The sequence below is a fragment of the Pholcus phalangioides genome, unplaced genomic scaffold, assembly GCF_987345545.1.
Source record: "Pholcus phalangioides strain wild (caught in Gottingen) unplaced genomic scaffold, Ppha-v1.0 ptg000005l_1, whole genome shotgun sequence".
NCBI classification, from domain to species: domain Eukaryota; kingdom Metazoa; phylum Arthropoda; class Arachnida; order Araneae; family Pholcidae; genus Pholcus; species Pholcus phalangioides.
In genome coordinates this window covers 11,435,157-11,456,640 of record NW_028301598.1, presented here as the reverse complement: position 1 = coordinate 11,456,640, position 21,484 = coordinate 11,435,157, and the positions used below count along the sequence as shown (strand labels likewise).

Sequence of the window (21,484 nt, the reverse complement as noted above, 5' to 3'; positions counted from 1 at the left end):
TCTCTGCCAGCTCGATAGGCATTTTGCCTGTTGTGGCTTTGTATTTGTATTTAAATACGGTATATCACTAAATTTTGCTAAACATTTCAATTTACTGCTTTAAATGCAATTTGCTAATTACTGCTGAAACGGTGTGGATTTAAATTGTTGCTACAAATCGCAGTAAAAAAAATTAATTTCACAAAAAAAATGTTAAAATGATCTGATGACCATATTCCACTGAGAAAAATATGGTAAACTGAGATCTTAAATAATAATACATAAAACACGGGACATCACTAACTATCGTCAAAAACATTGTCAGAAGTGAGCACAATCACCAATCGGAATTAAAATTCCAAAAAAACAAAATTGGGGACAAAACGTTAAACCTGAAAAATATGAGAGGGGAATATTTATAACTTTAGCCATAATTATCAAAATATAATTTTTATTATGAAAACACTGTGCATTAATATGATTTTGGTGAATATAATATATTCAAGTAAATATTGTTGAAAAAACGGAACAAATATACACTGCTCAAAACAATTAGGGGAGCAAGCAAAAAAGTGAAGAAAACCGTGCGAGACAGCCACGTATTGGCATACAATGGATAGTACACGCATATGAATGCGCAATACAGAAAAAAGACATAAAAAAATTTGGAATTAAGCTTTAATTCTTTGAAAATATGGAAAAAACATGAAAAGATGATTTAGGGCAACAATTTGGTTACATGTAAACGATAAAAAAAAGTACTGTTTAGACATGATTCATGAGTTTTAATAAGGCGTGTGGTCTCCTCGAACAGCTAAGACTGCTGCACACCTGTTTGCCCTGGATGCGATGAGGTTATCGATCAGACTTAGGGGAATACTGTTCCACTCCTCAAGAAGTGCAATCTGCAAGTCTCGGACAGTAACAGGCGGCCTTGGTCGCGCAGCAATGCGTCGTCCGAGCATGTCCCAAACATGCTCGATCGGATTCAGGTCAGGAGAGCACGCTGGCCATTCCATAGGCTGTATTGTTTCAGCTTCAAGCATGTTCTCCACCAGACGAGCTCTATGCGGTCGGGCATTATCATCCTGGAAAACAAAGGAATCTCCAATGGCTCCAGCGTAAGGGATGACATGAGGTCGCAATATCTCGTCTGCATACCTTCGGGCCGTCAAAGTGCCGTTCCGAATGATATGCAGGTCCGTACGTCCACCTATGCTGATTCCACCCCATACCATCCAACCAGCTCGTCTGTATTGTGACCTTTCACGAACGAATGCAGGGTTATTTCGAGTGCCCCTGTCCCTCCATACCAGAACACGTTGGGTGTCACACTCCAGACTGAATCGGGACTCGTCTGTAAACAGCTCTGGGCTCCAATCATGTTGCTCCCAATCTCAATGTTCAGCAGCCCATCTTCTTCGGGCCGCACGGTGGCGTGGGGTCAACGGAATGCAGACCATTGGCCTACGTGCATAGAGCCCTCCCTCATGAAGCCGATTACGTACTGTTTGGCTGGACACCCTTCGTCCTGTTGCCAAGAGCAACCGTCTTTGCAGCTGCGTAGCATTCTCTGTTCTGTTTCGACGGGCTGTTAACCATACATACCGGTCATCAGTTGCTGTAGTGGCACGTGGCCGACCTTGCCCTGATCGACGTCTAACATTTCCTGTTTCTTGGAATCGATTCCACAGCCTTGCAACAACACTACTGGCGACTCCAACAGCGTCCGCGACACTACGTTGTGTTTGCCCGGATTCCAGTCTGCCTATAACACGCCATGCCATGGATTCCGGTAAATCACGTTGTTGAGACATCCTCAAGTCACCTTGTCTCAAAAAAAAATGCTGCGCAATCGAATTTCACAGTTACGGCAGTAAAACAGACGTTTCTGCAACATCCCGATTTCTGCCCTTATCTCCTTTTTCTGGCTTTTGACGTCATGAACATTGATTTGCATATGAAGTTTTCTTCTTCCGTTTCCTGCTAGGCTTTAAATTATGGATGATTGATTTTATGTTACTTATCGCTATACATCTTTGCGTAATTTTGTTAAAACCATGTGCTCCCCTAATTGTTTTGAGCAGTGTAAAAAAGTCGAACAACGAAAATTACAGGAATGTACCATAATACGGGACACAAGTGGTCCGTCAAATTGTTACAGGTACTTCACTGGTCCTTGTTTCCAGAAAGGTTGAGAAACACTGCTTTAACACAACCCAGTGCTTTGTGGAACATTTGGAGCTTCATACACACTTACCAGAAGCTCTGCAAACGCTAGAGGAAAATAAAATCAGTAATTTTTTTTTAAAGAGTCCTACAGGGGTCCGCCCAAATTATATAGTAAAAAGGGCTCCATACGTCGATAAAAGTTGATAACCACTACTCTAACAGGGCCATCTTTGATCATTAATGAAGATTGAAAGCATTCAGACTATTCAGAATAGAATATTCAAAGTTATATTTTAAATAGGCAGAATCATGACTTCTATGTAACTCCATTCTTTTTCACAGTAACGTAATAGTTATATGATTGCTTGGTGTTATCTTTCTTTCACAACTGGAAATGGTATATTTGAGTCAGGAAAGATTCTGAAAAATATAATGAAACATGGTTTTGGTATGGTTTCATCAAGCTAAGCCATTGCGACCACTTCTTCAGTAGTCTCTGATAAAACATTATAGGGTAAAAATATATTAAATCTGACCTTTGCTGTATTTACAGCAACTCATACGCATTCAGACTTAACCTCCTATCTTAGGTGAACCTTTAGTAATGTCCTTATATTTCAGCATGCGGAGCTATGTATTGTGCTAATTAAATAGCTATTGCACCTGAATAATTAAACAGGTCTTTTTAAAAATACTGTCATTAATTTTAAAAATTTATACACCAAATTATAGTTTTATTAGTTTCCTTAATTTTCAGTAACCATAGTTTTAATGCAACATATCATTAACATAATGTGATGTGGTATAAATCAGGCTATGTATAATTATAAGTGCTTTTCCCTGAATCATGTAGGATCATTAATTTATGATTGAAATTGACTCACTGATTGTCCTTTGAGTTCACTTGCAGCTGCTTCATATTCTGGCTTCATTCGTTTACAAAATCCACACCCTTTAATTAACAGATGTATATAAATTTAATTAACCAAAAAAATTATTTGCAATGCAAAAAGCCTTATGAATGTTCTTTTGTACAGTACCCACTGCTTATAAGAATCACATTATAAGAATCAACCGCTTATAAGCATTCAACTGGCAAAACAAAAAATCAAACACTGTTTTAACATAGGAAAATCATTAGTTATAATTAGAGCCAGGATTATATACATTTGCATATTTTGGCTATTTTTAGTATTAATGCATACAAATGCATAAAATCAAAGAATTTTCAGTATAAGTTCATATTTTTGCAGGTTTATTTAAGCGCACTCAATTTTTTTAAAATATTTTTTGAAATAAATATTGTTCATAATATTTTCATAACATCTGCTTTTTTCCCCACAGCTGAAATTTAGTGAATTAATACATATTTATAAAACATTTTACGAATATTAACCGCTTTATTGTAAGGCTATTTCTAGAGATATGTCAAAGTGTTAAATGTTTTTAGAAATAGTGTCAAAATTATTTTGTTACTGGTATTTTCGTTATTGAGCAGCTACAACAAACTGAAAATTAAAAATGTCTGAATAAACAATAAAGTAGAAGTTATTTGCTTATGCAGTATATATAAACTGAAGAGCCAAAAAAACTGGTACAGGCATGCGTATGCAAATAAAGAGATATGGAACCAATCAGAGTACGGCACTGCGGTCGGCAACGCCTATATAACACAACAAGTGTCTGGCATAGTTGTTAGATCGGTTACTGCTGCTACAATGGCAGGTTATCGAGATTTAAGTGAGTTTGAACGTGGAGTCTGCGCACAAGAGATGGGACATAGCATCTCCGAGGTAGCGATGAAATTTGGATTTTCACGTACGACCATTTCACGAGTGTACCGCGAATATCAGGAATCTGGTAAAAAATTAAATCTAAGACATCGCTGCGGCCAGAAAAAGATCATGCAAGAACAGGACGACTGACGAGAATCATTAAACGTGACAGACGTGCAACCCTTCCGCAAATTGCTGCAGATTTCAATGCTGGGCCATCAACAAGTGTCAGCGTGCGAACCATTCAACGAAACATCATCGATATGGGCTTTCGGAGCCGAAGGCCCACTCGTGTACCCTTGATGACTGCACGACACAAAGCTTTACGCCTCGCCTGGGCCCGACAACACCGACATTGGACTGTTGAGGACTGGAAACACGTTGCCTGGTCTGACGAGTCTTGGTTCCAATTGCTTCGAGCTGATGGACGTGTACAGGTATGGAGACAACCTCATGAATCCATGGACCCTACATGTCAACAGGGGACTGTTCAAGCTGGTGGAGGCTCTGTGATGGTATGGGGCGTGCACAGTTGGCGTGATATGGGACCCCTGATACGTCTAGATACGACTCAGGTATGTAAGCATCCTGTCTGATCACCTGCACCCATTCATGTCCATTGTACATTCCGACGGCCTTGGGCAATTTCAGCAGGACAATGCGACACCCCACACGTCCAGAATTGCTACAAAGTGGCTCCAGGAACACTCTTCTGACTTTAGACACTTCTGCTGGCCACCAAAATCCCCAGACATGAACATTATTGAACATATCTGGGATGCCTTGCAACGTGCTGTTCAGAAGACATCTCCACCCCCCTCTTACTCCTACGGATTTATGGACAGCCCTGCAGGATTCATGGTGTCAATTACCTCCAGCACTACTTCAGACATTAGTCGAGTCCATGCCACGTCGTATTGCGGCACTTCTGCGGGCTCGCGGGGGCCCTACACGATATTAAGCAGGTGTACCAGTTTTTTTGGCTCTTCAGTGTATATATAAGGGGATATTTTTTTTATAATGTATATATGTGTGTGCACTGAAAAATTGAAAAGATGCATTTTGAAAACACGTCGGCCTTTTTTGGCATGGTGATTTTTTAATGCATATTTCCCCATTTTTTGTACATATTTCAGAATTTTTGACTTTTTTAAGATTTCTAGTGCATAGTTTGGTATTTTAAGTGAACATTTTGGCATTTTAAGTGCACATTTTGGCTTTTAAGTGCACATTTTGGCTTTTAAGTGCACATTTTGGCATTTTAAGTGCACATTGTGGTATTTTAACTGCATAGTTTGGCATTTTAAGTGCATATTTGCATATTTTTAGAGCATATTTTGCCACTTTTTAGTGCATATAATCCAGGCTCTAATTATAATAATGAGTTCCGCTTATTAGAATTAAATAAACTGCCACCGTTTATTTCAATAGTGGGAACTTGTGAAACATTTTTGCCATTCCCAAGGTTATTTGGATGACTAATTTTATTGATACTTTTACCTATATGAGAACATCCCATATTGACAGGACAGCTGCCTCCCTCTCCCCCCAACAGTGAAGATTACAGCTTTGTAATAACATGAGCTCCGATGAATAACAGAAATTATCAGCAAATGATTTAAGGAAAATAAATAAATCAAGAACTAGTCAGAAACAAGTTTAGTCTTTTGTCAAAGAAGTTACTGATAAACGAATACATCTACGGCATCCGTCTCACACCTATGCAGTGGATAAGTGGTAAAGAAATACTTTCCATTAATGAAAATGGTGAACGAGTCTTAAGCTTTTGAGGTAAGCTCAATTTGCACATTCAAAAAGAAAACCATGAATTCAAAAATAAAATTAAATGAACTTACATGGAGCATAAAACATCACCATAACTGGAACTTTTTCTTTGTGCAACAGTTTTCCCAATGACTGAAAAATGTCACATAATGACATTTTTAGCAAAAACTTTTAAAAACACAGCATGTGAATCAGATTGGCATTTCAATAGTTTAGTTATTTTGCCATACCATAGATGTAAACTTTTCATGACAAAAGGCACACAAGACACATAAACAATATACCATTTCTGTAAATGTCTTCCCAATTTACAAACTTTTTATTGCACAAAAGTCTTTTATTTCCCATCTGTACAGGTGGTACAATGGAGTTATTGAACTCTAAATATATAGCAAATTGTATAAATTATTCTCTATTTTTCTCAACTAATATGCTCAAATTGTTCATCTTCACACTCTTCTCTGTATTTTTTATTTTTACTTCGTAAATGCAGCTGTTTTTATTATGGTCCAAGTCTAAGAGGTAACTTGGCTGTAAATCATCAATAGATGAGTCATGTGCTGTAATCGGTCATAGGTTGGTTGTTATACCAGAATTATTTCTATGCATGCAGAGGGTAACAGGGAGTGCAAGATAGAAATTATTCCATGATATGAGTTATTTACCTATGGATACCAGTTGGTCAAAAAATTCGCCATTCAACATTTTTATTTTTTTCTTTGTCGAAAAATGGTGGGAGAGCTTCTACTCAGCGTTTTTCTTTCTAAGAATCAAAGTCGTCTTTAATGGGTTAATTTCGTATATAGTGTGAAAAGTCTATCTAAGGATACTCAAGCGACTGGAGAAGCATTGTTTTTAAGGAGTAATGTTATAGATTGAATATATTAACACAATGAAAAGTGCATTACAACCAGAGATTAATATCGTTAGATAGGCAATTATTATTTTAGAGGATATTCATTACAAAAGATTTTCACACTTAAATCCCACATCATCTAAATCAGTCCAAAAATATGAACCTAGGTTCACTGGTGGTGGTGCCCAATAAAAAGGTCAAGAACCACTGGTTTCAAGATTACAATTAAAATAAATGGTTAAGCTAAATGGCTGTGCTTCCAAGAAATGCTTAAGCTTCAAACCCAGATTCCTCGAATCAGAGGTTGGTTTTTCTAACCATACCTTGTAGCGTATGACAGTTTATCAAAAACTTTGGTATTTGTTTTATGTAAGTCAGCTATTCTTTTAGTAGCCATCACCACCTCTTAGTAAAGTAAAATAATGGTAAAAAATTCATAATATTTTCATTATACGCTGCTAAAAATAGAACATGTAAAGTAAAGAACAATAAAAGTAATCACAAAAATAATTTTTTGGAAACTGCCTCGCTTATCACAATAAATGTACTCACATTGGCATCTGTAACATGAACAACATCTTTGGCATTTTCATCTTCCTCCCATGGCATGTCTCCAGTTGGATCCCTCAGAAAGTTCACCATACTCTTATAAAAAGAGCAATAACATATATCAATACATATCAAATGTACAAAGAACAGACAACTGGATACCAAGTGATGAAAATTGGAAAGAAAAATCATATTCCTGTGTGGGGAATCGAACCACCAACCTCAGTTATTGAACAGGAAATAATGCATGGCTTATACATAACTGTGCTCTTCAAAAGCAACAAATTACCTTCCCTCCAGAGAATTTATACAGAATATACAAAGATGCTGAGTTTTCACAGAATAAGCCATTTCTGGAAAACTTTTCTGTAAATTTTCCAGGTATGGTTTACTTACTAGAAATAATGACACATATACAGGGTGCATAGGTAACAGGGCATATGGCATTTTATTGGTGAACCATTGATCTTAGAAGCATACTTCCAATTAGAAAAAGTATCCAAATAACATGTAGTATTCAGATGTATCATTCATGTTGCAAGGGGTTGTATAGTTATTAAAATAAAAAAAATTAACTTTCTATGCAGTCCCTGTATGCCCCAAAACCTAGTTAGAAATTTGTCTCTCTCTCTCTCTCTCTTGATGCCATCAAAAACATATCCTATTTCTAAGTGCAATATTCGCTGAAATATTTTAATTTGAAAAACAGGGGAAAACAGCATTAAATGCAGGTAAAACAGTTTTTCTCCATTTAATTCAGTTTTTCCCAACTTTCCCATTTTTCAAATTTGAACATATCAATGAATATTGCACTTAGAAATGTGTTTTTTTCTTTGGCATCAGCAGAAACAAGGCAATAGCTTTGTAATTGGGTTCTCGAGCACAAGGTGTCCATATGAAAGTTAGCATTTTTATTTTAATAACTGTACAACCCCTTGCAATGTGAATAATATATCTGAGTGCTACAAGCTATTTGGAAACTTTTTCCAACCAGAAGTAAACCTCTAGAATCAACGGTTTGCCAGTAAAATGTCATACCTCCCTGTTTGCTATGCAACTTGTATACATGCATGATAACAAATTGTCTGTACATATTTTTTCTTGAAACATTTGCTCATAACCATCTAGGGTATGCGTGATAAAATGCAATGGAGTGAACTTACCTGTAGGGTCAATTTTCTATCATAATCTTTGTGAAACTCCCCATTTCTGCAAATAAAATAAATAACATCATTTTCGAAACATACATATCGTGGAAAGCTTGTGCTAATTTTGTTCAATAAGCAATATTAAAATCAAAAATATTACAGATTTCTTCACTAAAAATTAATCATATACACTGCTCAAAACAATTAGGGGAGCAAGCAAAAAAGTGAAGAAAACCGTGCGAGACAGCCACGTATTGGCATACAATGGATAGTACACGCGTATCAATGCGCAATACAGAAAAAAGACGTAAAGAAATTTGGAATTAAGCTTTAATTCTTTGAAAATATGGAAAAAACATGAAAAGATGATTTAGGGCAACAATTTGGTTACATGTAAACGATAAAAAAAAAGTACTGTTTAGACATGATTCATGAGTTTTAATAAGGCGTGTGGTCTCCTCGAACAGCTAAGACTGCTGCACACCTGTTTGCCATGGATGCGATGAGGTTATCGATCAGACTTTGGGGAATACTATTCCACTCCTCAAGAAATGCAATCTGCAAGTCTCGGAGAGTAACAGGCGGCCTTGGTCACGTAGCAATGCGATTGGATTCAGGTCAGGAGAGCACGCTGGCCATTCCATACGATGTATTGTTTCAGCTTCAAGCATGTTCTCCACCAGACGAGCTCTATGCGGTCGGGCATTATCATCCTGGAAAACAAAGGAATCTCCAATGGCTCCAGCGTAAGGGATGACATGAGGTCGCAGTATCTCGTCTGCATACCTTCGGGGCGTCAAAGTGCCATTCCGAATGATATGCAGGTCCGTACATCCGCCTATGCTGATTCCACCCCATACCATCCAACCAGCTCGTCTGTATTGTAACCTTTCACGAACGAATGCAGGGTTATTTCGAGTGCCCCTGTCCTTCCATACCAGAACGTCGGGTGTCACACTCCAGACTGATTCGGGACTCGTCTGTAAACAGCACTTGGCTCCAATCATGATGCTCCCAATCTCAATGTTCAGCAGCCCATCTTCTTCGGGCCGCACGGTGGCGTGGGGTCAACGGAATGCAGACCATTGGCCTACGTGCATATAGCCCTCCCTCGTGAAGCCGATTACATACTGTTTGGCTGGACACCCTTCGTCTTGTTGCCAAGAGCAACCGTCTTTGCAGCTGCGTAGCATTCTCTGTTCTGTTTCGACGGGCTGTTAACCATACATACTGGTCATCAGTTGCTGTAGTGGCGCGTGGCCGACCTTGCCCTGGTCGACGTCTAACATTTCCTGTTTCTTGGAATCGATTCCACAGCCTTGCAACAACACTTCTGGCAACTCCAACAGCGTCCGCGACACTACGTTGTGTTTGCCCGGATTCCAGTCTGCCTATAACACGCCATGCCATGGATTCCGGTAAATCACGTTGTTGAGACATCCTCAAGTCACCTTGTCTCAAAAAAAAATATTGCGCAATCGAATTTCACAGTTACGGCAGTAAAACAGACGTTTCTGCAACATCCCGATTTCTGCCCTTATCTCCTTTTTCTGGTTTTTGACGTCATGAACTTTGATTTGCATATGAAGTTTTCTTCTTCCGTTTCCTGCTGGGCTTTAAATTATGGATGATTCATTTTATGTTACTTATCGGTATACATCTTTGCTTAATTTTGTTAAAACCATGTGCTCCCCTAATTGTTTTGAGCAGTGTATATATCAGCCAATCAAAATATATAAAACACGTCATGGCCATATAATGAAACCAAGACCGTCATTTGGGGGGTCAGGGCCCCCCCCCCCACTTTTGAAAATACACTAAAAATGGTATAAATAAATAAATATATATATATATATAATTATAAATACATTGAGTACATGTTCTTTGCCCCTCGAAAAAAGTGTATATGACAGCCCTGAATGAAACTTCTACATAATGATACTCAAGGGATTGGATTATTTATATGCTTATAAAAGAGTTATCAAGAGTTATTAAAAAGCACATTGGGACTAAAGAGTAATATCATTATAGAGGATATCATTATATGAGATTTCCACTTTATACAACAGTATTGCAAGTGACATTATTTTTACTTATTTGTGAAGGAGAGAGAGAGAATACCAGAAGAAAATTTATTTTATGAGTATCGTTAGACTTAAAATTTCAAATAAAAATTTTTTACTTGTAATGCTTCAATGAGAATGATTCTGGAGTGACTTTGAGCTTCTTGCAAAGTTTTTTTCCATCACTGAAAATAGAAATTAAAATGTGTAAAACAATGTATCATTAGTACACCAATGTACAAGCTAAGCATAATTGTAATTAGTTTAGAAGAAAAATTAAGCTTATGTGAAACGAGGAAACATTGATGCAGATTAGTTGCTAAAGTATTAGAAATGCTCATAAAGCAAAAACAATAATTTGGCGGCATAAATTTGAAATATTCTACCTGGCAGAAATCATGTTCTTGCTCCTAAACAGGTGTGGACTGCAAAAAACCTCAATCAATCACCAAACAGGCATTAACTACCACCTTACCTATATGATATTATCCCTAATTATAGACCTAATAATTGTGTTTTGTTCAACACTTATTGAGCAAGCCTGGTGTCTATCTACAGGGCTCCCACTCAAAAAATTAAAAAAAGCAGGACTAAAAAGTAGAACGAGGGAGGGTACCTTCCTCAGACAACATAATCATAGCATAAAATTTTTTTGGGGATTTTTTTTATTAAGAACAACATTTAATTTTTTTTTTTTTTGATAGCACTAAGCACTAATTCAGTATCTCGTAAGATTGACTCAAGCCACAGCAAACTGACAGAAATGACTTACAAAATGAATTACAAAAACAATATTTGGCCAAAATAGTGTACTAGCAACCCCAGATAATTCTTTTCTGTCTCTCCTCACAATATATGTAACATTCTTTTCTGAGGTCTTCCACAGTCCAGTCTATCAACACTCTTCCACAATGCAAAGCAAATTATGAAGATGTATGTTTTTTTAAGATGCTCCTTCAAGACAACTTTCAAAAGCACAGTGCAAAATGTATAAATTACAAGGTTCAATGTAAGTAAGTAAAGGTGAACTGGATGGTTTGACTGCAAAGTCCATTTTTTTAAAGGGATTTGTTCACATTTTACTGTTCAATATGCCAGTGTAATCGTTTTTGACAAATGGGGTGCATTCATTTCTAGCTCTTTGCTCAGCATTGTAAATATTGTTAATGCCTCTGTGTGTGTGCATACCCTAAAAATACAGAAGACAAATGAATGCTACAAACCTAGAATAGGCCTATGTATCTGTCATATCTATCACCTATACACAAAATGTGCACCATAATTTTAAATGATGAATGTGAATTGTACAAGACCATGAAGTAATAAATACAAAATTATTTTTTTCATAAAAACAGAAGTTCTAAATGACTATTCTACTTATTGAATCCTCAAACTAAGCAAATGAAAAATTAAACCAAATGGACCACATACACCCCCCTCTCAAACATAACCTTATAAAACCATATAATTTCTGCTTTGGCAGAATCATTAATTGAACAACATTTGTAATATTTGGCAATATATTGATGATTCCCTTCGCAATTAAAATTAATTACACAAATTTTGTTGATAGGATTTGGTAGAAAAGTAGGGCAAAAACTAAAAAGTTGGACAAAGGCATTTTACCAAAAAAGTAGGACGAGTGGGAGCCCTGTATTTATCTTCTCCAGACAGAAATATAATACATGTACTAAACACAGGCACGCAAAAACATGACAAGGCCATAAAAGCACAGCTCAGAGGGCACTTGATAAATGAGGGTTCCCCCCCCCCCCCACCGATAGCACTCAAATGCAATTAACATCAATTGTGGTGAACACTGCAGTGGCATAGGGCCCCATGTTATCCAACACCCATGTGCATGGGATGGGTCCTTTCTCTAATTCTCTATAGTGCACCTATTGTGAACCGTTCAAATTAACTGGGTTCAGATAAGTAGGGTTCTTACCAGACCTCTTTACTAGAGCTTTCTTAGGTAGACTAAGAATAATTATCGATAAATTAACCGCTACCAATCAAATGATCAGACCTCATTTTTTTTTATAACTTACACTTAATATAGTGCATGCACTTAACTATGCATGCACCTTGAAAACATTCCTCTGCGGAATTTCTAACGAACTGTACATGCAGGAACATGTGTGTGTATCAGAGTTTAAGTTACGGTCGCATTTTTCGCAAAATGCGAAAGAAAATCGTAGAATGCGAAAAAAGTAGCAACCACTTTCGCAAAAATGCATACAGGGTATACAACAAGTAGACGTCCAACCATCAATCATTACATTATCATTGCAGCATTTTGCTAAAGCTTTTCCCCCCATTTTCGCTTTTTTTGTGAAAGGAATTTTTTTATCCAGCTTAAACCCTGGTGTGTATATATGTGGCTCTAAGATTTTTTTTTTTTTTTAAATAACGTGATCCTCACGTATTCCCAAGGGATCAGCATGATCCGTCCAGGGAATTTGTTAGTGTTAGTAAACATCCATGCCCGAACCGGGATTATGTTGCCAGAGCTGCACTTGTTTTGTGTTCTTGCTGAAGCTGCCATCTGCCTTCTACATTTTGAAGTGAAGACAGTAAATGCTCAAATTTTTCATAGTATGTAAGTATCATGTTGAAGTACTTTTCTTTTGTTCAAACCGACCACAACTCTGGTCCTATCACAATAGACAATTTACTGCGACGTGAGTTGTGCTGGAAGTGTGAGTCTATGTACCTAACAGTCAGAATGTGTATCTAGTGTTGTGTCTGATTTTTTAGTACTGCCATCTATATTGCAAATTGTGAATGAAGTGTAATGATTGAATATTTGTGCTATTGTTGGTAGGGTTGCTCTCTGTGGCGAGACTTTATAATAGGGAGATTGGCTCGCACCTTGCTTGTTAAAAGACTGCCTACTCACTACAGAGAGAGACTTTTTCGAATGGAAGGCCAGCTCGCATTCCCGCCTTAAAGTTGGAAAACTGCGGAAAACCAACTTTAGCCGATCATCATGCCATCAACAGGATTCGAACCTAGATCCTCATGTGTGATCAAAGACTTACACTTACAATAATTTTCATAGATACTTATTATAAAGTTTGTTTACCTATTGCAGTCAATGCTGGCAATGGTAGCTTGGCCTTTCATTTGTTCTGCCACTTCAAGAATTAGTTTTGATATTGAGCTGCATTCTTTGGCTGAAGGTCAAGAAAAAAAAATTGCATGAATATTTTCTAACAAATTTAGATTCCATAAGACATTTGCATGAAATTGCACAGCACAAATACCTTTTCATCATCATTTTATCACATATTATTTGCAACATGCATGTAGGGCAGGGTTTTTAAACCGGTGTTCTGTGAAAGGATAAAAGGTATGGCATAAAAAATTTCAGAAAATTTAAATAATTTTTTTTATATAAAAAAGCTCAAAATTGAATGGCCAAACAAAAATTGAGACACTATATGAGAAACATGATATACAGTAAAACTTCCCAATAACTGCAAACCCCAGGACTGTAAAAATGTGGCCGCTATTGGGAGAAGTGATCATTATTGGGAACAGCCATTCTCATTCTGAAGAAAAAAACAACTAAAATTTTCAATCTATATAACACGTAAAATGACAATCGGTTCTATAATTGGTTATGATAAGTATACAACTGATTATATTAGAAAGCATGATTATTATGACAATATTATTACAATTTATTAATCTATACAGCGCTATTTTGGCATTCTAAAGTTTAGGCTTGCAATGCTCAGATTGAACACAACAGAAATGACTTGGAGAAGAAAAAAAACCTGATATAGACCAGGACAGTACACCAGCAATCCCAAATAGCTTTTTCTTCTCACCCACAATCAACTAGAATGTAGTTACTACGCTCATGCTCAACCCACAAGGGGCCGTTGTTCAGAAATCATTGTTCGGAGGTTAATTGTAATGAAAAGTCTATTGAACGCGTTCGATTCCAACAAAATGTGGCTGTTAGAGGAGGTTTTACTGTATATCATAATAATGAAATTAAAAAAAATTTGAAGAATGTTTCTACAATTAGAAGTGTCTAAAGTGCCTGAATTGAAAAACCAAGTTCTAGACAAGACTATTAAGTTTGTTGGAGAAGAAGGGTAAAAATAGAAAATGTAGCAGACATGTTTAAATTACAGAAGTGTAAAGTCGATGAAGTACTCATTGAACAAGTTTTTCAAAATTTTACATAAAATTTTGAAAAAGTATTTCTATGCACCAACAGCCGATACAATGGTATAAATTCCATTGATTAAAAGGCAGTGGTTGACAACCTGTGCTTCATGGAACCCTTGGGACTCGGGGTGGGGGCACTCCAGTAAAATGATTGGTTATTTTATTTAATAATCCGTGATTAAATAAAAAAGGTTCTCAAGGGTTCTTCGGCTCAAAAAGTTTGAGGATAACGGAAGAGAGTCAGATAACAGAAAAGTCGGATAAGTAAGAGTTCCATAAGAAATGCTCTCACTTCCTACCCCCCCCCCCCCACACCATGAAAAACACTATTTTAATACCAAAAACTGCTCTTATTCATATTTTGTGACGTCTTGGTACAGGTCAGTACGTTATACATAAATGTAATGTACTTCATACATAAGTATACTTATGTAAATGTTTGTTACTGTACGTTTTAAAAATTTATTACTGAAAAAGGTCCAAGAATATATGAATATTGTTATGAAAATTATGTAAATAGTTCTTATTTATCATTAATTATGGCATTTTTTGCCTGTAAATAGTAAAACTGAAAATTAATGCATTCTTCTGAAAATATCACCAAATTTGCCATTTGAATTTTTGGAAATTTTGTTGCTGTGACTGTGAGCGCACATACTTTGAAACACCTGCATCTGGAATTTCCATGGGCTCCCGGCATAAGTCAGAAGTCGTCACCACTAATAGCATAAATAGTTACTTTTTGTTGTTTTTGTCAGCAATTGGCAGCAGTGGTGATAAAGGCTGATCGTTATGTTGCTGGCTTACGATCACGATATGTAAATGAAATTACCTTGAAGCTAATTGATTTTTACTGCTGCCAGAGGCTTGTACAGGGTGGGCAAGAAGTCCACACATAAAAACTTTAAAAATTCATAAAAACAGGAAAAATAATCAAAATAAAAAATGGTTTGCAGGGGGTCACTGGAATTGTTTTTAAGATAGGAAAAAAAAATAACTCAAAAAACAGCCAATAGGTGGTATAACTTATCCATCTTTAAATACCGGTCGTACGCTGTCACGATCGCTCTTTTTTCTCCGCACTATTACTTCAACTACTTCTTGCTTTTACTACTTGAGCAAATAAAATAGTTGATCTCGGTTTCAGTTCTGAAATCTTAACAGAATGTGATAACATATAACTAGTTCTCTTGTTCCCAGCAGGTCCAGTGAAGATGTTTTACTGAAAATCTAATAGTTTTACAACAAGTCTTGCAGTTTTGAGATTGGTGACTAGCTGCCCTCACTAGGTGATGAAACCCTGAGCGGTTTATTTTTGATGAAGCTTCTAACTTGTTGCTAATGGAGACATTCAGTACTTTCTCCATCTTCCGACGTTGACTTGGCCAAACTCCGATGGACTTTCATCTATGATTATGGAGAGATCTTCTACCTGAAATTGGCTGCTCGTGACTTGCCTTAAAACATGGAACTCTACTCTTTGGTTGGTTCTAATGGGGTGAATGAACCTGCACTGTGATCGTGACTAAAAAACATAGCCTAGTCAGCAAGCGGAAAGGTGATATTCATCTAAATGGATATGGACTTCCAATGGTGAGACCCACCCACTGCTATTGATACAAACCTTGAAACAGATGACTTTAACATAAAAAGTTTTTCTTAACGAATGAATTGAACTTAATGTAAAATACTCATTAACTAAATGTAATAAAGCAACTGAAGTGATTTAAAACAAACTTGTTTTTTATTTCCTGCTTGTTGTCTGCCTTAACTCAAGATAATTCAAACAGGACATGTAAACCAATAAAAGGACATTACAGTGGTGCTGGTACGAGCGATACAGTCCCGGGTGCATCAATCTGTTCCATCCCATCTGTCAGAACTGAAAGATGCGATCGGCCAAGAGGTGTCACGTATAAATCCGGACCTGCTGCACTCTGCCATTGCCGGATTTGTGACTCGCCTGCAATGTGTTAGCCCCTGTGGTGGTGGTCATGTGGAACACACACTGCTGTAATAAACAATTTGGAGGCATTCTGTTTGTTATTTCCATATATTTTCTTTCACTTGTGTATGTCAGCACCACCTATCGGGTGGTTTTTTCCCTGTCTTAAAAAAATTCCTGTGACCTAGCAATACTAACGCTGCAAACCATTTTTTATTTTGGTTATTTTTCCGGTTTTTATGAACTTTTAAAGTTTCTACAGACTTTTTTTTTTGCCCACCTTGTATATCAGGAAAGTTACATTTAAAAGCGAAACTATAAATTGAGCATGAATTTCAATGGAATGAAATTTACCACTTTTCATGAACAATATCAATACATTGTTCTTTGTGCGTAACATTTTCTTCAAGTCTTTGGCATCTATAAATGTTTCTATCAAGCCACTGGTATCGCTTTTCTTTGCATCGCAAATTTGACATATCAGACACATCAACTGGAAAACAAAAAAAAAATAGCAAAAAAATCTCGTTTTTTCCCCTGTATAATAGGCACATACAATCAAAACTTGTGATTCAAAAAAATGGGACATACAAGTTTTATTTGTTAAGCAAGAACATTTTCGAATCAGGATCAAGATGATCACAAATATATATAGAGTCAACGCTCAATATAACAATCCCCTTCGTCCCATCATTATACTGGGAGAGTTGTTATATCGAAAGTAAAACACACATGATAATCATTTTGGAACTTATCTTGCCCATCATTGTAGTGGTCGTTATAATGAGCGTCGACAGTACTTGGGAACTATTTTTTTAATTAAGTATCAAAAAGATAAAAAATTTATTCAGAAAGAATTACAATCATCAATGATTTGAAGTGCCCCCATTTGACTTGGGGCCTCTGTTGGTCCTCCTGTTAAGATGCCATGTTATTTACAGACATCAAAAAGCCATTAGTTACAAACTGCAGATAAGTGTAAAGATGATCAGGCTAAGGGACAATCATAATGCTAGTTTTTATTTGGAAATTTTATTACGCTTTTAGAAAAATAATTACGATGTATTCCATTCTATTGCGGCTGGTGATGCTTTATGGAACCCCACCAATAAGTTATTAAAATCATTCAGGTGGCCAGCGACAGGTTATCTAATCACTATGGTGGCCCATCCTCTTCATAAGGAGTTGAACATCCATGATCCAGGGAAGTGTCACTTTTTTCAGTGCATAATTCATCAGGGAAAAAAGACTTTGCAAAGATGATGTCCGTCTCTGTTATTAATACGAAGGTTTTGACAGCTGGGTCATGCAATGATAAATCCAGGAACGAAAATTCAACTGCCTTTGCGAGGAATAAAACCCACATCCTCTCACTTACCCTGAATAAGCTGACGTGTGGTAAGTGAGAGAAAGTGGATTAGATTCCGAACAAAGGCAGTTCAAAGGGCTGAATTGACGCAAACTGTTTGGCAGATTTTGACTCTTCTCTCCCCCCCCCCCCCGAAAATGTTTGTGATTTAATGGTGAGTTAGTTCAATGGCGAAGATTTACATTAAATTTGTGACTTCATTTGAATATCGAAAGTCTTTTTTCCGGGTAAATTTTATGTTTTTCCTAAATAGTAAGGATTTTTTACAATCACGATCAAAATTCGGGAGGTATAAGAATTTTTTGTGAGTCCAGGAAATGGGAGTAAAAATTTGAGAGACTTGGCAGCTATGAGAATGGGACAAAAGACGCACATATAAAACTTGTACATCCCACGGACGATAAAACCACAAATTCGCCTCTGCTTAGAGAGTGAGGGACTGGATCAGTGTGATCAAACGAGTGACCTAGAGACCAAGGGATGAGGTTGATGAATAAACCTACAGATTTTGCAAGCATGTGAATAGCCAAAAGAGTTGCCTTGAGAGCGAGGGACCAGATCAGTGAGACACCAAAAGAGTGACCTTGAACATCTGCAAGCATGTGAGTGGCCAAAATAGTGTGCAACATATGAATGGATGAATGGCCAAAAGAATGACCTAGAGTGCAAGGAAACCGGGCCATAAGTGACCTACAAAATGTGCAGTATGAGCGTAATCAAAAACTGAGCATGTACAAGTCAGTGAGCAGTGAGTGACCTAGAGTGTGTACAAGCATGTGAGTGGCAAAAAGAGTGACCCAGAAAGTGAGGGAAAAGAAAAGTCAGCGACTGAATAAGTATCCCGGAGCATGTGAAACCTCACGAGCAACAAAAGCAGTGCGCAAGCATATTAATGGCCTTAAGAGTGTATAACATCAGTGACCAAACAGTATGAGAGTATACGAGTGACCAAAAGAGTGTGTATGAGACAGAGGCATATATATATCTACAGAAGTGAGAGGATAAGTAGGCTATATAGTCCAGGACAGCAAATTTGAGGGACGATTGGCCAACAAGAATGGGGGAGAAGAGAGACAAAATTTATGAAGCCCACGGGCAATAAAACCACAAATTTGCCTCTGCCCTGAGAGCGAGGGACTAGATCGGTGAGTGTTCAAGCAAGTGACCTAGAGATTGAGCGCTTAAGTTGGGAAGTAACTTAAAGAGTCTGTAAGCACGTGAGTGACCAAAAGAGTAACCATGAGAGTGAGGTCAGCTAGTCTAGGGCCACCATAAGGGCATCATTGACCAATGGCAAAGTAATTCTCCTAAGGCCCCAAACTCACTGGACGCGCTTGCCTACCAATTTAGATGCTTAATCTTGGAAAATTTAACATCTCATTGTTATGAGGCTCCCATCTGCACTTCAGGCTACCATGCCATGTCTGAGTGAGTCACTAAAAGAGTGACATAGATTGAAGGACCAGGTCAATAAGAAACCAAAAGAGTGATGTAGAGCATTTGTAAACATGTGCGTGACCAAAAGAGTGAATAAGCGACGGAGGAGACTTACTAGGCGCCAAATTCGAGGAATGATTGGTTAACTAGAATGGGAGGGCGGCAAAGTTTGTGAGACCCACAATCAGGGCAGTAGTATTTCTTCTGGGGACCCCTCTTCAAAGGGTTATTATAATTATCGTATCGTAAATTTTGGGCCCTTTCCCCCCCCCCCCACAATTTTGGATTGGGCCGGTTGCCTCAGCCTAGTTACGGCCCTGCCCACAATCAGCAATACCATAAATCTACCTCTGAGGGGGGCATTATCAACACAGCTTTGAAAATTTTTAGGGGCATTACACCTTTGAAATAGGAGAGAAATTTTATAGCACCTTGAACAAGTCGCCAAAAAGGGGAATTATACTGCAGTGCCTTCATATATAGTTGACCTAATAAATGCGACTTCGAATTGTTGGCGAACAATAAAATATTCGATATTATGATTTTTAATATGCGTATCTCCATAATATGCAAATCACCGGCGCTAAACGCCGGCAACATGGTCTCAAATAAATGATCAAAATAAAGAATAAAATTGGTTTCTATTCAATTAACACATAATGCGTGTAAAAACTAAAAAAATTTAATGTAATTCTAAAAAATCACACATACTTGCAATATGCAAAACAGCAACAATATGTGTTGTTTACACAACGTCGACATGTTTACGTCGGCCATTGAACAAATGACGAGCAGTAGTCGTTGTTGTAGCAAGGACGAAACAGACATATACTTTCAATGACCATATGTCCCGTATATAATTTTGACTTCTTTGTAAAAACGAAACCGTGGATATTTTAAATTGTGCATAAAGTGTAATGATTGAATATTTGTACTGTGTGAAAGATCTGTTGTTCTCTGTGGGGATACTTTTTAATGGTAATATCGTCTCGCATTTACGCCTCGAAATTGGAAACGCTTTTTTTTTTAGCCAATCCCAATGTCAGCTTACCACCACTGTGTTTTGAATCCGATCTGTACATTCATTCAATTCGAGCATAATTTCAGTCTGTCGCCATGGGCAATTCACTACCGAATGAGTAGTGCCGAAAGTTTTAGTGTGCGTATCTAGTGTCGTGTTTTTGAATTTTTAGTGTTGTCATCTATGACTGAAGCGTAATGATTGAATATTTGTACCGTTGGGGACCTATTGCTTTCTGTGGTGAGACTTTTCAACGGGGAGATCTGCTCGCGTTTGCTCCTCGAAGTTGGGAACCCCAGAAAACCAATTTCAACAGACCACCACTGTGGCACCAGTAGGGTTTGAGCCCGGGACCTCTCGCTGATACTGTACACAGCAGAGGGAAAATGGAAATGGGAAATTCATGAGAGACTCTCTATCTGGCTGAAACTGATTTTACATACCATGGAACCGATTATTATTTTGTCTGCTAACGAAGAGTTGTCCGTCAACATGTAGCGAAATATACCTCCATAGGCCCTATTCCACAGACTTCGTGAGTCCGTTAACACTTTCACTACCACATTATGAAAAAATTAAATAATTATGACGTGTAATTTTTTGGTAAGTCATTTTAGTTCCAATTAAAGCTTAAAAACAATTCCCTAGCAACAAATATAATGTTCATTTATTTTATCACAAAGAAAGATATAATTTCTTTTATGTATTTAATTGGAACATTTGGGAACATTTTGTGTCACGGTGTTTTACTGCATTGCACTTTTGTGTAATGCAGTGAAACACCAAACTTTTTTAATTGGGACGAAACCTTTAACTAAATTTTATTAACATACTTGAAAAAAACCTAGTTGTCCCACACTTGTGCCGATATCTGTTAATTGTAAAGTAGTTAATATATTATTATACAACTTTTATCCTTCGAAATACCCAACAACGTATGTAAGGGATAATATACAGGAGTTAAAAAAAATAGTGCTACTTTAAAGTACCTTAGTAGTGAATGTGTTAACGGGAGGTGAAAACTAGGGAGTTGTTGGTCCGTTAATATAAGTACTAAGTACTTATAATGCTTATTTCAGAAAAATCATAGTAAGTACCACATTATGTGTTTATTCACCGTTTGAAAGAAAAATGTTATGATCATTATTCGATACAAGCTGAGAATCGGAGCTGGGGTGAAACTGCTCGAACACCCAC

At 37.2% G+C, this 21,484-nt stretch overlaps 1 protein-coding gene across 1 annotated transcript in view; it reads right to left on the bottom strand.

The window, feature by feature from the left end:
• LOC149086300 (protein disulfide-isomerase A5) overlaps nt 1–20,169 on the bottom strand; it is a 68,011-nt gene extending 47,842 nt beyond the window's left edge. The window contains exons 1-8 of the mRNA XM_089232325.1: nt 19,978–20,169; nt 16,815–16,953; nt 13,416–13,506; nt 10,447–10,512; nt 8,280–8,325; nt 7,120–7,212; nt 5,783–5,843; nt 3,036–3,103 (exon numbers count right to left, since the gene is read on the bottom strand). Coding sequence (XP_089088451.1) covers nt 3,036–3,103; nt 5,783–5,843; nt 7,120–7,212; nt 8,280–8,325; nt 10,447–10,512; nt 13,416–13,506; nt 16,815–16,953; nt 19,978–20,094 — 681 coding nt within the window. The 5' untranslated portion in view covers nt 20,095–20,169. The remainder of the gene's footprint in view (nt 1–3,035; nt 3,104–5,782; nt 5,844–7,119; nt 7,213–8,279; nt 8,326–10,446; nt 10,513–13,415; nt 13,507–16,814; nt 16,954–19,977) is intronic.
• Between the last annotated feature and the right edge of the window lie 1,315 nt (nt 20,170–21,484).